Source organism: Zootoca vivipara, chromosome 3 (genome assembly GCF_965207765.1).
Source record: "Zootoca vivipara chromosome 3, rZooViv2.hap1.1, whole genome shotgun sequence".
Lineage (NCBI taxonomy): Eukaryota > Metazoa > Chordata > Lepidosauria > Squamata > Lacertidae > Zootoca > Zootoca vivipara.
The window spans coordinates 4,940,970-4,958,123 of NC_142586.1; the positions used below are offsets into that span (position 1 = coordinate 4,940,970).

At 43.5% G+C, this 17,154-nt stretch overlaps 1 protein-coding gene across 1 annotated transcript in view; it reads left to right on the plus strand.

Moving 5' to 3' along the window:
- The window catches only part of COL4A1 (collagen type IV alpha 1 chain), a 170,389-nt gene that overhangs the window by 117,399 nt on the left and 35,836 nt on the right, over positions 1-17,154 (plus strand). The window contains exons 33-41 of the mRNA XM_035110373.3: positions 2,476-2,565; positions 3,288-3,440; positions 5,796-5,894; positions 6,072-6,161; positions 6,297-6,436; positions 12,319-12,445; positions 12,545-12,625; positions 13,794-13,892; positions 16,424-16,474. Coding sequence (XP_034966264.1) covers positions 2,476-2,565; positions 3,288-3,440; positions 5,796-5,894; positions 6,072-6,161; positions 6,297-6,436; positions 12,319-12,445; positions 12,545-12,625; positions 13,794-13,892; positions 16,424-16,474 — 930 coding nt within the window. The remainder of the gene's footprint in view (positions 1-2,475; positions 2,566-3,287; positions 3,441-5,795; positions 5,895-6,071; positions 6,162-6,296; positions 6,437-12,318; positions 12,446-12,544; positions 12,626-13,793; positions 13,893-16,423; positions 16,475-17,154) is intronic.

The window sequence follows — 17,154 nt, forward strand, 5'->3', positions numbered from 1 at the left end:
CCCCTCCCCGCCCAGATGGCCTGGGTTGCTGTGCATAAGAGAAACCTGGTGGACAAGCAGCGCCAAGAACGGGCCCATCGGCTTCATCCAACCAGGTCTCTGTCACACATGCCAGGTCAAATCCTCCATCCACAATCAGGTCGTGAATGGCAGTGGTCTTATTCATCATCGACCTGGCATTGCACAGCAGCACCTTCAGGTCATGTGGGTATCCCTTGCTGATTTCAATATCCGTCCGGTCAGGACCAGACCCGGAGGCAGAGATAGTCCTCAGACAACGACTAAGTCTGCCTCCTCGGTAATGACATGGTCTGGTCTTAGCGTAACTCCTCCTCCTACCCGTGACCACTGAGATCAGTTGTCCCAGTGCATCCCCCCCTGTGGAATCTTCCCCAGCCATTTTGCTTGCTGGGACCCCCTCCCGGGCAGCCCTGACCCCTCCCCTTAAAAACAATATAAAACCTCTGTAAAAACAGCAAAGAATGTGTCACGGTGGCCGGAGTGGACTACTTCAGAGTAACGACACCAAGCAGCTCTGCATTTTATTCTTTTATTGGTGCTGCGTATTTACAGTGCTCAAGTCATTGCTATTTACACGGAGTGATGTGGTCAGTCGGTTTCAGAACCTCCTAATGGCTTTTGGCGCGTCTTTCTCCAACACAAAAGCTTTGGCAGACCCATCCTCTTGCCCCTCCTCTTCCTGCGTAATTCTGGAGTTGGGGGGATGGGTCTTCCCCCCTTGCTTGCCCCTTCCTGTCCCACCTGGGACCCTGGCTCCTCTACCTTGCCTGAGCCTCGGACACGACTTCCTGCTTCCCCACTGGAATCGGAACTCTCCCTGCTTTCCCCTTTGCTCGGGGACGGGCTTGAACTCAGGAGGGGAGGGACTTCGCGATATCCCCTGTCCCTCACAGAATGGAACAAAAGAAAAACACTAAAAACACAATAAAACAATAAAACCAAAAACAATAAAAATTACAATACACCAGAATTTAACAGAAACACCACACCCAACTGAAAATCCCTCCCACCTACCACCCCAAAGAAAATAAAAACATAAAAAATTCTTTTAAAAGCATTTTAAAAAGAACTCTGTGCAGTTTTAAGTTCCCCTGGGCACTACCAGCAGCAGAGCGGAGCAGCGGCGGCAGTCCTTATGAGGCCCTCCAGGCCCCGCCCTAGACCAGGTGGAGAGAGGCAGGGGCAGGGCCTGTGGGCACACACAGCAGGAGAGATTGGGTGGAAGATTGGGAAAGGTTGTGGAAGCAAAGTATGAAATTTACCGTGTGTACAGTTTTGAGAGAAAATTTGATGAAAATGATGTATAGATGGTATTTGATCCCGGTAAAGTTAGCTAAGATTTATCATAAACAAGATAATAAATGTTGGAAATGTAAAAACCAAGGAGGAACTTTCTTCCACATGTGGTGAGAGACAGAAGTGAGAGACTTCTGGGAAAAGATTTACAATGAATTGAAAAAAGTGTTGAAAAACACATTTGTTAAGAAACCAGAAGCCTTCTTACTTGGGATAATTGGAGATGAAATACCTAGGAAGGGTGTTACCTTTTTTCTGTATGCCACAATAGCTGCAATAATTTTAATTGCAAAGAATTGGAAGAATGAAGAATTAACAACAGTGGATGAATGGCAGAAGAAGTTGATTGAATATATGGAACTGGCTGAGTTGACCGGGAGACTTCGGGACGGGAGTGAAGAAGCAGTGGAAGAAGACTGGAAGAAATTTAAATTTTTTTTAAAGAATAAGCATATAATAGAATAGGATTAATGGAAGTGAGGGAGATACAAAGAGGCTGTAGTTAATACAATGGTGAGAGGTGGGGTGGGGGAGTCACAGGGATGAGCCGATGGGTGGGGGGAGGAGGGGGCCCACGGAGACCTCACCACTCCCCGAGAACCATCCCGGAGATAGGGGCTCGCCTGGGCTGGGGGTGGGGACAGGACGGGTTTGGGACGCTTCATGAATCGGGCCGGGGTGGGGGGAATCACAGGGATGACCCGAGGGTGGGTGGAGGAGGGGGTACAGGAATGGGGTCGAAACAGTCACAGGGATGTGCCGGGGGATGGGGGGGCACAGCAATGCGTGACAGGGTACAGCTAGTAGAATGATAAAACAATACCCCCTCTTCTCTCAGCCATAAGATGTCCATGACATTAACAAACTGTGGGAAAGACTAGGAATTGAAAGTGGAGACACTATATGTACAGTACTTTATATTGTCTAGTGTTGTTTATTTTTTTAACACAAGAAAAAATTCAATGAAAACTATGTCAGTATATGAGATCATGCAATATTTACTGGGAATAGAACACATAGTTAAGATGATTGTCACATAGATACATGGAACTGGTCTGAGCTCAGCAATAAAGCCTTCCGGGCAGAACTATTATAGTGAAATTGAAATGTATTAGAAAAGTCACAGAAATGTAAACCGTTGTTCTAATTTGGGTTTAGGAATTAAAGGAGAAATGGGAGTTATGGGCACACCTGGAAGCCAGGGTCCTCCTGGTCCTTCAGGATCTTCTGGAGCTCCAGGTGAAAAAGGTAAGAGCAATTTGTAGATTAACTCCCAGCTTGTGCCCCTTTGTCCCTGAATACCCTCCTTCTCCACAACTGACATCATCAGGTGTGGGACAGGCTGCCAACAAGCAATCGGGATCTTTTAAGTATGCTCTGGATTGTTCCTTGGCAAAGGATGCTGTAACAGCAAGCTTGCTGGGATTGGCTGCGCTGCAGAGTTCCTCATGAGGAACACCATAGTGCACCTGACTCCTGCCAAAGCCTATCAGCTGACCAGCACTGGCTTCAAGCTCTGTTTGGATCTTACTTTGCAGATTGAACTACAAAGGAAAATTGCCTTACACCAGGATCCAGCTTGCCAGCTGGAAAAAGTTCTCCACCCCTGGTTTAATTCCATCACTCTGCAATCTTCTTACAAGTAGGAGGTACAGAAAAATGTTGCAGTTTATGTGTACCTCCTAGCACAGGGATACAGAACTGGATATTGTTACAGGGCCAGGGCCAGAAGCAGGCAGCCCTTTGCAGGCACCTTTGATTGGTGGACAGAGCCACCCACCCTCCCGGCAATCACCTGGAGCCACATAATTGCTCTCCCAAATTTTGTTTTGTAGCCTGTTCCTGAATTCAGTACTTGTAGAACGGATTACCTTTTTCTGTCACTGTGCAAAGCTTGGAAGTAAATCCTGTTTTTTCTGTGCTTTGGGAGGGAAGGCTTATTGTGCTCAATTAACACATGCTTTTTGCAGGTGACAGGGGTTTTCCTGGAGCTGTGGGGCTCAGAGGTGATCCTGGCTCAAAGGGTGAAAAGGGTGAAGCTGGTCTACGAGGAGAGCCAGGAAAAATGGATCATGTGGACATGGAAAGCATGAAAGGCCAAAAAGGAGATAAAGGAAGTAAAGGTCTGTAAAATTAAATAGCACCTGCCTTTTGCATGTGACTTCTCTTCTATTTTGAACATATTTTGATGCACTGAACCCCCTCCCTCAAAGTTTGGCTTGCCTCAAAAACCAGCTGAGGTTTGCAGGCACTCCTGCAGAATAAAGAAATAAAAAAGAACCTCAAGGAGGTTTGCTAGCTCCTTTACCAGAAAAATACTCTTCTTATCTTTGCATATGGTCTAACAGAAAGTGAGTAACATGCATACTAACATGGACTGAATGTCTTAAATCATCCTTTTCTGATGCAACCGGCAGACAGAGGTGTTTTTTTCTCTTTGATGTTTTGTCTCTTTGTCCTCCCCTTTTATTTGTTTTCTTGTTCTCCTATCCTCTCTTGTCTTTTTTATTCTAATTGTTCTAGATTGTTTGTTTTATTGTGAAAACTTTACTAAAAATTAGTTTTTAAAAGTGACCAAATATTTTCAGGTTTATTGAAGTTCTGGGTGGTGGCTGCAGCTTTAAATTTCCCAGGATGTCCCATTCCAAGGGACACTTGCGGGGTGGGGAAAGGTGACCACAAAAAGTTATAGTTTTCATTGGTGGTCATGATTTTATTTCCTCAGTCCTGAAAAAGGCTCTTCTAGACTTCATTGAACCATAGACTTGTAGACCTGAGGGTCATCTAGTCTAGCTGCCTGCAATGCAGGAATCTCCAATGAAGCATCCATGACAGAGGGCCATCCAACATCTGCTTAAAAACTTCTGAGAAAAGACAGTCCACCACCCTCCAGGGGAGTCTTTTTCCACTGTCAAACAGCACTTGCCATCAGAAAGTTATTCCTGATATTTAGTTAGAATCTCCTTTCTTGTACCTTGAATCCATTGGTTCTAGTCCTGCCCTCCGGAGCAGGAGAAAACAAGCTTGTTCCATCTTGCATGTGACAACCCTTAAGATATTGGAAGATGGCTATCATATCTCCTCTCAGTCTCCCCTTTTCCAGGCTAAACATACCCAGGCTCCTTCAGGTTTGCAGATCCTTGATCATCCTAGTTGTTCTCTTCTACACACACTTTTATCAATCTTAAATTGTGGTGCCCAGAACTGGACACAGTATTCCAGATGTGGTCTGACCAAGGCAGAATAGAGTGGTACAATGACTTTCCTTGATCGGGACACTCAACTTCTGTTGAGGCAGCCTAAAATAGCATTAGCTTTTTTTGCTGCTGCATCACAGTGTTGACTCATGTTAAGCTTGTGTCCCCCAGATCCTTTTCACATGTACTACTAGTTTCACATGTAAATGTACTACTAGTTTCACATGTACTACTAGTTTGGAAGTGAGAGCTGGACCATAAAGAAGGCTGATCGCCGAAGAATTGATGCTTTTGAATTATGGTGCTGGAGGAGAATAACATGAAGATCAAACCTATCCATTCTGAAGGAAATCAGCCCTGAGAGCTCACTGGAAGGACAGATCCTGAAGCTGAGGCTCCAATACTTTGGCCACCTCATGAGAAGAGAAGACTCCCTGGAAAAGACCCTGAAGGGGACGACAGAGGACGAGATGGTTGGACAGTGTTCTCGAAGCCACCAACATGAGTCTGACCAAACTGCGGGAGGCAGTGGAAGACAGGAGTGCCTGGCGTGCTCTGTTCCATGGGGTCACAAAGAGTCGGACACAACTAAACAACTAAACAACAGCAACAACAACATTTTCTTATGATGCTATTCATGAAATTACTGTGTACCTTCATTTTTTCTTCCAACAAATATGCGTGCCATTCAAAACCTAAGCTCACTCCTTCTAAATCCAACACATCGGTATTTTTTAGTTCTATCCATTTCTTTATCCACGTTAAACTGGCCACATTGTGATATAATTCCATATCTGGCAGATTGAACCCTCGTCTCTCCTTTTTATCTATCAATAATTTGTACTTTATTCTTAGTTTTTTGCCATTCCATATAAATTTTGATATGTCCTTTTTCCAATATTTAAAACATCTTGCGCCTCCTAATATTGGTAAATTTTGGAAGAGATATATCATTCTTGGTAAAACACTCATTTTTATAACTGATACTCTGCCTAATAATGACATACTTAGAGATACTTGTGCCTCTGCTGCCATTTCACATGTTTTGTTGCTCAGTATTAGTGTTGAAAACTGAAATTTAGATTTAAATCCTAATGAGGTCAAGCTGTAGTTCAGTTCTGTATTCTGTATAAACTCTTGATTTATTTGTTTATTATAGTAGTAGAATAACTAAATTCATATCAACTGATTTGTTATGCTATTCTCAGAGTGATTCTCTCACACAACTTCAGATGTGGTGGAAAGAGAACCATCATGAAGCAACATTTTTATGCTTTCTAGGACAACTGGGACCATTAGGAGAGAAGGGAACTGCAGGGGACCCTGGCACACCAGGAATGGCAGGGAAGGATGGGGAGCCTGGTCTACCTGGACAAGCAGGTATGAAACCCTGACTTTCTTTTCATCACTAATGTGAAGCCTCTGGGAGTGACTACTAATTACAGTTCTACTTTCTTAGCATTGCTGGGCTCTTTCATAATCTAGCAGGCACCTTACATTGTATTTTAATGAGTCATGCAGTTCGATATATTTTTTAATATCCCCTTTCCATTTTAGGGCCAAAAGGGGACCAAGGCCCTCCAGGATACCAGGGTGAACCAGGAGCTCCTGGACAGAAGGGGTCCATAGGAGAAATGGGTCTCCCAGGTAATATTAACTTTGGCCATTTGGAATTATGCATCAGCTGATTTTCCACCAACCAAAATGTTCAGAGTAGTTTTAAACACATTATGTTACTTTTAAGAAAGAAAAATATAATATAATCCAAACTTTTATTTTTAGGACCATCAGGAGAAAAGGGTGTGCAAGGCCTTCCTGGTGAGGCAGGGAAACATGGGTTACCTGGAGCAAAAGGTGTGAAAGGTGAAAAAGGGCAGGCTGGGCTTCCAGGAATTGGCTTCCCCGGGGCTCCTGGTGAGAAGGTATCCATCCACAGTTGTTCATAAACTATGTTAAATATCCTAAACAATGTAAAGGTTACTTTGCACAATGCATCTCTTCCTAATTAGAAGGCATAAGACTGATGTGCAAGAGTACAGGCTGTATTCAAAACAATTGTTGAGGAAAGAAGGACATTTGCATTGGAAGCTGCCTTCTCCCAAGTCAAAGCATTGCTCTAACTCAGGGGTTTTCAACCAGTGTGCCATGGCACCCTGGGGTGCCTTGAATGATAGTCAGGGGTGCTGCGGGCAACACTAGACTCTGTCCCTCTTTCCTTCCCTACCTCCTCTGGTGCCCTCTTGCTTTTCTGCCTCCCAAAGCTTGTGTGGCTGTTTGTTGCAGCAGCCCTGGCTACAGGCTCCTCATGTGAATGGTGCCTCTGGGGCTGGCCAGGGGGTGCTGGTTTCCAGGAGCTGAGGTGGCCAGAAATTTAAAAGGCACTAGTCTTTATGACACTTTCATGGATCACTGCCTTGTTGTGGCGAAGGGGTTTGAATAACTCAGAAAAGTTATGAGCTATGCCATGCATGGCCACCTAAGATGGACAGGTCATAGTGGGGAGTTTTGACTAAATGTGATCCACCTGGAGCAGGAACTGGCAAGCCACTCCAGTATCCCTGCCAAAAAGTCTCCATGGACAAAGACAACAGACATATAAAAGTTTTGACGCTGGGAAGATGAGCCCCTCGGGTCAGAAGGTGTACAAAATGCTACTGAGGAAGAGCGGAGGACAAGTACAAGTAGATTCAGAGCTGATGAAGCAGCTGGGCCAAAGCCGAAAGGTCGCTCAGTTGCGGATATGCCTGGAAGCGAAAGGAAAGTCCGATGCTGTAAAGAAAAATATTGTATAGGAACCTGGAATGTAAGAACCATGAACCTTGGTAAGCTGGAGGTGGTCAAAAAGGAGATGGCATCAGTGAACTAAAATGGAAGAGAATGGGCAAATTCAGTTCGGATTACCATCATGTCTACTACTGTGGGCAAGAATCTCGTAGAAGAAATGGGTGGTGACAGCTGTACTGGGATGCAATCTCAAAAATGATAGAATGATCTCGATACGAATCCAAGGCAGACCTTTTAACATCACAGTAATCCAAGTTTATGCACCAACTATCGGTGCTGAATAAACTATAAACTGAAATTGACCAATTCTATGAAGACTTACAATACCTTCTAGAAATGACACCAAAGAAGGATGTTCTTCTCATTGTAGGGAATTGGCATGCTAAAGTAGGTAGTCGAGAGATAAAAGGAACAACTGGCAAGTTTGGCCTTGGAGTTCAAAACGAAGCAGGGCAAAGGCTAATAGAGTTCTGTCAAGAGAACAAGCTGGTCATCACAAACACTCTTTTCCAACAACACAAGAGATGACTCTACACATGAACATCACCAGATGGGCAGCATTGAAATCAGATTGATTATATTCTCTGCAGCCAAAGATGGAGAAGTTCTATACAGTCAGCAAAAACAAGACCTGGAGCTGACTGTAACTCAGATCATCAGCTTCTTCTAGCAAAATTCCAGCTTAAACTGAAGAAAGTAGGAAAAACCATTGGGCCAGTAAGATACAATCTAAATCAAATCCCTTATGAATACACAGTGGAAGTGAGGAACAGGTTTAAGGATTTAGATTTGGTGGACAGAGTGCCTGAAGAACTATGGATGGAGGCTCGTAACATTATACAGGCAGCAACAAAAACCATCCCAATGAAAAGAAAATGCAAGAAACCAAAGTGGCTGTCCCATGAGGCCTTACAAATAGCGGGGGAGAGAAGGCAAGCAAAATGCGAGGAATATAGTGAAAGGTACAGGAAATTGTATGCAGATTTCCAAGAAATAGCAAGGAGAGGCAAGAAGGCCTTCTTAAACGAGCAATGCAAAGAAATAGAGGAAAACAACAGAAGGGGGAAAACCAGAGAACTGTACAAGAAAATTGGAGATATGTAAGGAATATTTTGTACAAACATTACAATAATAAAGGACAAAAATGGAAAGGACCTAACAGAAGCAGAAGACATCAGGAAGAGGTGGCAAGAATACACAGAGGAATTACACCAGAAAGAGATGGAGGTCTCGTACACCCCAGGTAGTGTGGTTGCTGACCTTGAGCCAGACATCTTGGAGAGTGAAGTCAAATGGGCCTTAGAAAGCACTGCTAATAACAAGTCCAGTGGAAGTGATGATATTCCAGCTGAACTATTTAAAATTTTAAAAGTTGATGCTGTTAAGGTGCTACACTCAATGTGCCAGCAAGTTTGGAAAACTCAGCAGTGGCCAGAAGATTGGAGAAGATCAGTCTACATCCCAATTCCAAAGAAGGGCAGTGCCAAAGAATGCTCCAACTACCGCACAATTGCGCTCATTTCACACGCTAGCAAGGTTATGCTTAAAATTCTACAAGGCAGGCTTAAGTAGTATGTGGACCGAGAACTCCCAGAAGCTGGATTTCGTAGGGGCAGAGGAACCAGAGACCAAATTGCAAACATGCGCTGGATTATAGAGAAAGCTAGAGAGATCCAGAAAAACATCTACTTCTGCTTCATTAACTACGCAAAAGCATTTGACTGTGTCGACCACAGCAAACTATGGCAAGCTCTTAAAGAAATGAGAGTGCCTGATCTGTCTCCTGAGAAATCTCTATGTGGGACAAGAAGCTACAGTTAGAACTGGATACGGAATAACTGATTGGTTCAAAATTGGAAAGGAGTACGCCAAGGCTGTATATTGTCTCCCTGCTTATTTAACTTATATGCAGAATTCATCATGCGAAAGGCTGGACTGGATGAATCCCAAACCGGAATTAAGATTGCCCGAAAGAAATATCAACAACCTCAGATATGCAGATGACACAACCTTGATGGCAGAAAGTGAGGAGGAATTTAAAAACCTTTTAATGCGGGTGAAAGAGGAGAGCACAAAAGATGGTCTGAAGCTCAACATCAAAAAAAAAACAAGATCATGGCCACTGGTCCCATCACCTCCTGGCAAATAGAAGGGGAAGAAATGGAGGCAGTGAGAGATTTTACCTTCTTGGGCTCCTTGATCACTGCAGATGGTGACAGCAGTCACGAAATTAAAAGACACCTGCTTCTTGGGAGAAAAGCAATGACAAACCTAGACAGGATCTTAAAAAGCAGAGACATCACCTTGCCGACAAAGGTCCGTATAGTTAAAGCTATGGTTTTCCTAGGAGTGATGTATGGAAGTGAGAGCTGTACCATAAAGAAGGCTGATCACTGAAGAATTGATGCTTTTGAATTATGGTGCTGGAGGAGACTCTTGAGAGTCCCATGGACTGCAATAAGATCAAACCTATCCATTCTGAAGGAAATCAGCCCTGAGTGCTCACTGGAAGGACAGATCGTGAAGCTGAGGCTCCAATACTTTGGCCACCTCATGAGAAGAGAAGACTCCCTGGAAAAGACCCTGAAGTTGGGAAAGATGGAGGGCACAAGGAGAAGGGTACGACAGAGGATGAGATGGTTGGACAGTGTTCTCGAAGCTACGAACATGAGTTTGACCAAACTGCGGGAGGCTGTGGAAGACAGGAGTGCCTGGCGTGCTATGGTCCATGGGGTCACAAAGAGTCGGACACGACTAAACGACTCAACAACAACAACAACAACAACAACAAACCTTTATGAACATGCAAAATTTAGTTCTTTTCACTTCTGTGTCCTCCTTTCCACCGAGAGCATAGACCTCCTTCTGTCCTCAGGACTTTACCTTGGTTCAAACATTACCCCAAATCTCACTAACTATTCCATAGCTCTCTAGCCCTCAGATCTCCCAGCTCCTAAACCCATTTCCCAGTGAAAGACAATCTACACATTACAATGGAGCTATATATAATATTAGTCCACTTCTCTGCTTCAAATTGTATTGGGAAGTGATTTGCAGTGAAGAAATGGGTGGTGGTGGGGAGATGCTTTGCTCACCTTATGTTTCCCCCTTGAACTACCTCTAACTGATTTTTCCTTGAAGGGTTTGAGGTTAAGCATGGACTCAAAGCCCCACAGTGATAAAAGAATCTGGGAAGCAAGTTTCAGGAGAAACTTCAGGATAATCAATTGGTGGGGGGAGTGTTTAAGCAGCCCCGATCCACCCTATTTCTCAACTGCATAAATCACGTTTCATAGAATTGTAGAGTTGGAAGGGACCCCGAGGGTTATCTAGTCCAACCCACTGCAATGAAGGAGTCACTGCTAAAGCATCCCTGACTAAGGGCCATCCAACCTTTGTTTAGAAACCTCCAATGAAGGAGAGTTTCCAACTTCCCAAGGGAAACCATTTCACTGTCAAACAGCTCTTACCATCAGAAAGTTGAAATTAAAAAAACAAACAAAAAATTGTCCAGAAGCATCTTAGAGACCAACTAAGTTTTGTTCTAGGTATAAGCTTTCGTGTGCATGCACATTTCTTCAGATATGAAAGCTTATACCCAGAACAAACTTAGTTGGTCTCTAAGGTGCTACTGGACAATTTTTTGTTTTTTTATTTATTTCAACTGTGTCAGACCAACACGGCTACCTATCTGCATCAGAAAGTTCTTTCTTATGTTTAGTTGGAATCTTCTTTCATGTAACTTGAATCCATTGGTTCTAGTCCTACCCTCTGGAGCAGGAGAAAACAAGCTTGCTTCATCTTCCATGTGACAGCCCTTGAGATGTCTGAAATCCCTTTTCCAGGCTAAACATAACCATCTCCCTCATTGGTTCCAAGAGAGTCTGTTCTGCTTACTTCTATAAAGTTCTTCCTAATGTTTGGTCAGAATCTCTTTTCTGGTAATTTAAACCCACTGGTTCAGGACCTATTCTCTGGAGCAGCAGAAAACAAGCTTGCATTTATCTGAGTGTTTATTGTTGTTTTATTTTTAATTTTATGTAATTTTATGTCATATGCTCTAATATATATCTCAGTGCAACCATGTTAAACAGTTTAAAGAGGAAAAGTAATAAAAAACTATGTTACCAAAAAAAGAGAAAGCTTGCTTTATCTTCCATGTTAGTCCTTCAGATATTTGAAGATGTCTATCATATCACTTGTCAGCCTCCTCTTCTCCAGGCTACTGTAAATGTACCCAACTCCCTGAAACATTCTTCATAAGTTGTGGTTTCCAAATCTTTTATTATATTGGTTGCCCTCCTCTGCACACGTTCTAGTTTGTCAATATCCTTCTTAAACTGTGTTCACTGGTGGAGAAAGGGGGATGCGGTGGGTGCAGCCCACCCCGGGTGTCATCCTTGGGACGCTTGCTGCCACTGGCACAAATCCCTGGACGCTAGCCCCTCCCCTGTGGGTGGCTAGCCCCGCCCCTGCCACTCCAGGTGCCGGAGCAGCTAGCTCCGCCTCTGACTGTGTTGCCCAGAACTGAACCCAGGACCCAGTATAGTCTGACCAATGCAGACCAGAGCAGTACTACTACTTCCCTTGATCTGGACACTATACTGTATTTATGTTGATGCAGCCTAGAATAGCATTAGCTTTTTTGCTGCTGCATCACACTGTTTACTCCTGTTAAGGTTGTGGTCTGCTAAGACCCCTCAATCCTTTTCACATGTGTCACCCATCCAATTTTCCCAATTGAAGTACATTTTGTTGGTTTTGGCCCAGTTCTCCATTCTTTTAAGGTCATTTTGAATCCTCCCAGTTTTGTGTCATCTGCAGATTTGATGAGGATCCCCCCCCAGTCCTTCATCCAGCTTGCTTTGTAGTGGAGAGGCAGCTGGGATGCTAACTGTACATGCAGTTGGGCTGTAAAACATGGTTCCAACATTAGATATGAATAGTATAATGGTTTTAGAATGCATATTGTAATTGTTAAATGTTTGCAGATTTTACTGTTCATTTTTTTACCCTACAGGGAGACCCAGGAAAGACAGGTATTCCAGGCGTGCCTGGAGGGAAAGGTGAAAGAGGTGTTCCAGGAATTCCAGGCATCCCTGGCTCCCCAGGTGCCAAAGGGCTACCAGGTCTTCAGGGTTCTCCAGGTAAGTGGTTCAAAGCCTCTTTCAGTATTTTATGATAAAGCTAAGCCTAGCAAGTACTCAGCTGATAACACTAAAACTTTATGCTTCTTTATTATAAAGGTATTCCAGGAATCCCAGGTGAAAAAGGTGGAAAGGGATTACCAGGCTTAGATGGTTTTCCTGGCTTAAAAGGAGAAAAAGGTAAATAAATCATATTTTTGAAGTCAAAATTGCTATTTCACTCTAAAAACAGCAACATAATGGTTACTCTTTGTGATTTACACAGCATATTTTTTATTTTTTAATGGATGTTAAGGGCATGTGGATTTTTAAAATTAGAAGGCAAAAAGATAATTTGACAAGTATGTTAGAAGTGCAACAACACAGATAATTCAGTGTATAATTTAAGAGTGAATTCTGTTTTCAATAAAGCAGCTAATGGGGTAAATGAGGTGTTTCTCTCTGTAGTTTGAGCTGCACTTAGGGAGGTTCTCTCTTTCTTACTTCAGGCTTTCCTCTTTCTTTCTCTTAAAATTATACAATATGTTTGTTCAATTCCCTCAGTAAAGTGTTATCAGAATTTCTTTTCTCTCTGGATTTCAGCTGCCTTTTGCTAACAAAAGAAAGCCAAGCTTTGCAACCCAGCTGATGGAACTCTTCTGTCTTGCAGTTCTGACTTTATCCTATCTAATAAAGTGCAAGTGTCTCTGCGTCTAGTATCCCCTGTGTCCCTGGGTTTGCGCTACTGCGCATGTGCCCCACAGACACAGGGATTGGACGCAGAGACTTGGAACGCACACTCGCGCACACGCTCCCCCCACAATAAAGTTAGGCAATAGCAATAAAGTTAGGCAACAGAAAAATTGGCAATCTACATTTTAAGATTCAGGACACTTTCTTGATGAACAGACACCATTTCTTCTTGTTGTTGTTTATACACCATCCTTTATCCGAAGATCACAGGGCGGTTTACAGTATAAAAACACGTAACATAATAATAATTTTAAAAACCAATAACTCACACACCCTGACATATTTAAAAGGCTGTAATTTTTTAAATTTTTTAATGATGTTTCCACTTGGTGCCTAAAGATATAAAATGGAGATGACAGGCAAGCTTCACTGGAGAGAGAGCATCCCACCAATGGGGAGCCATGGCAGAAAAGCCCCAGGTCGGTTCATATGGGGAGGGACGGTCCTTGAAGTGTTGCAATCCTGAGCCATTTAAGCCTTTATAAGTCAAAATCAGCATTTTGAATCTGGCCAGGATAAGTGCCCCAGTGAGCAGTCTGCCCATTGAATTCTGCACCAGCTCTTTCCACTGTTCCACCATTTTGTTCCCCAAAATTTGTCTGTTTATCTTTTGCAGGTGACCTTGGGCCTGAAGGTCCCCCAGGTGCTCCTGGAGAAAGGGGCCAGCCAGGACACGATGGAATCCCAGGCTCACCTGGTGCAAAGGGTGACCCAGGTGAGATATTTCTTTTCTTTTTCTTCTAGTATGTAATATTTTTACTACAGTAGATGCCTGATCATATACTTTAAACAATTCTTAATATATATTTTTAAGCAAGTGAAGATTGATGTTTTGGCCCTGCCAGTATCCTGAATTGTCCAGATTCTGGGGGCAATCTAGAAAATTTAAACACAATTAAATTCCCCTAGATTGTGCATGCTGCTCAGTATGTACACTGCAAATGCAACTATTTTTAACTGTTCAAATGAAAGTACCCTTTACACAGGGGACCCATATACATAGCCACAAAATAGCTCTTCAATTTTTAGGCAAAATGATTATTGAAATGGTTTTGTCCTTGGCAAAATGTGCAAAAATGAAATTAAATAAAATTGCTACAGAAACTTGTATGCACACGTCCTTATTTAGAAAGATTATCTTTAGTAGGTTGAATTTTGGATTGTTATTTCCCTGTTCGTGCTATTATTTCTACTTATAATGAAGTTTCCAGGGCAGCTGACATCTTCCTTTGTGGCGGTTGGGAATTGTCACCTAAATTAATGCACTACCCACTGGCAGAGGAAGAGGAGTGTGGGGGGGGGCGCACTGCCCCCAGCAACGCAATCCCGGTGGGGTGCCATCACGGCTGCCCCCCCTAAGACGCGCGCAAGCCCCGCCCCGCATGAAGCTCTGCCGCTGGCACTACCCCAAGTCTTCTTGGTACCTTTTGTGAACTCCAACCCAACTGAAGGAGGGTTTTCTTTCTCTCTTCTGTCCCCTATTTAGGTTGAGCCAGCAAGTGAAAGGAGCTTTAATGCATCCATTAGCTCTGCTCCTATCTTCATTCCCCTCAGCTCTGGAGGTTTCCCCTGTAGCAGTGGCAGACTTTGGGTTCTCAAATTTCAGCAGCCCCCTGTGTGACACTAAAAGTCTGCTCAGCCCACCACCTCTGGCACTCCGTTCCACAGCTTTGTTGTGGTTCCCCCTGCAGCGTGGCACCCAGTGTGGCTGAATCGGTTGTGCTGCCGCAAAACCACCTCTGCCTGCAGCTGTAGAGTACACACCTTCCATGGCCTCACTTTTCACTCAGATCTATTTCCCTGTATTCTGCCCCTGGTTGCCTGCCTTCTGCTCTCTCACAGTCTCCAGAGATGTGGGTAGAGAAATATGAGTTCCGTAATGCTCCCCCATTCTCCCCCTACCCATGCTGTGTCCAGGCAAAACTTGTGGCCTACAAAAAGTGACATCATATTGCAGAAGGAAAGGCCAGAGAGAGACTTTGTGAAAGTCTAACACAATAATATGAGCTGGAGAAATAGAATTCCCAACTTCTTCCCACCCTAAATACTATAGTTTGTGTTAGGATCTCCTACACACGAGTAGGACCCTGGCAGAGACACATGCCCGACTGGCACGTTCCCTCCTTCCTGGTCGATTGTTCGGGAGCTTCAAAAGCTTTCTCCAGCCCGAACACCACAGCAACTGATGCCAAGAAACATCAGCACACTTACGGATCCACAGAGTTTGCGCAGTTGCGTAACAGAACTCAGCAACTCAGCATTTTGGCTAATTTACTTTTATTTACATATAAACACACATGGAGCACTGCAACATGGCTCCCTCTCTCTCTAGCATCAGGCAGCAAAGAGAAAGATTAAAGGACAATAGTCCCACTTCAGGAAACACAGTAACACAAACATCCTGTCTTCATCACTTCCCACTCTGTGAAATGAAAACATACACAGTCATGTGATAGACAACAATCCCATGACAACAGACACGGGGAATGAATCTTCAACAGTTTGCTCAGTTTAAGAACCCAGCAGGATTGGGGTGGGTGGGTGATAGATCCTTATAGCTTGCTCTCAGTCACATAAAACAGCTTTTGCATGTGAGGCTGCAGTTCCAAAACTTGTCTATACCACTCATTCCTAGGTTCCTCCTTCTGTCCTTAGTGTTTTTCTCCTTATTCTCTACAATTGAGCATTGGTGACGTACAATAGCATGCCATGCACTCTTTTGGAGTGGAGGGGAAATGGTTCTTGCTATAAAATGGTAATATGACCTGTCTCATTAACAAAAGCACCATGAGTAATCTCAGGTTAAAACTGCTCTCTCCAGCATTTAATTCAGGATACTTTTAAGGTCATTAGCCAACTGCTACATCAAAGAACTTTTGGGGTTTTGGCTCTGCAGTACAGGAGAGGATCTGCTTCTGTATACAGATGGTCCCCGATTCAACTCCAGGTAGGGCAGGGACAGATGCCTGAAACCCTGAAAAACTGCTCTATAGAATTACAGCTGTTCTTGGTTGTGTTGCCAACATCTGTGTGGAGCCAGAATATGGTTCAACACAGAAGTTGGTTTTTGAAAGGATTTGAAGTGAAAGAGGAGAGACCACAATAGTGTTCTGGGATAAAGTTCCAGGATAATAGTTCATTTCTAATGTGTGAACCAGCACCAGGGTATTTGATACAACAGTGAGATTTAATTTATGGAGAACATTTAAATTGCCTTACCTCGGTGCTACTATCTTCATCTTACAGGTATACCTGGTAGAGGACTTCCTGGACTTCCAGGTGCAAAGGGAGAACGAGGTAATATAAAGAACATCTCATGTAAAGAGTACAGCCAAATAAAGAACCAGTTACATGCAAAACTAAAATATATTTATTAGGCTGATGTGTCATCATAAAATTGGGAATAGAGTGTGCATGCGTTGACACACTTGAAGATAATGCCTGACTAATTTTAAAAGGCAGATTGCTGTCTGGAAAGCTGGGACATGAATACAGTAGGTTCTGTGAGACTCTTGGCAGGATCAGCTTTGTAGATAGAACAAGATGCCAAAGCAGTAGTTGGTACGTTGAGTTGCTGTGGTATAGGGTTAGTTGTGGTATAGGGTGTTGGATTAGGACCTGGGAGACCAGAGTCCAAATCTCCATTCAACCATGAAGTTCCCTGGGTGACCTTGGGCAACTCTCAGCCTAACCTACTGTACATGGTTACAGGTAGGTAGCCGTGTTGGTCTGGGTCGAAGTAAAATAAAAAAATTCCTTCAGTAGCACCTTAAAGACCAACTAAGTTTTTATTTTGGTATGAGCTTTCGTGTGCATGCACACTTCTTCAGATACCTGAAGAAGTGTGCATGCACACGAAAGCTCATACCAAAATAAAAACTTAGTTGGTCTTTAAGGTACTACTGTACATGGAGAGTGGGAGGAGCTATGTATGCTGCCTCAAGCTCCTTGAAGGAAAAGTGGGATATAAAAAAGCA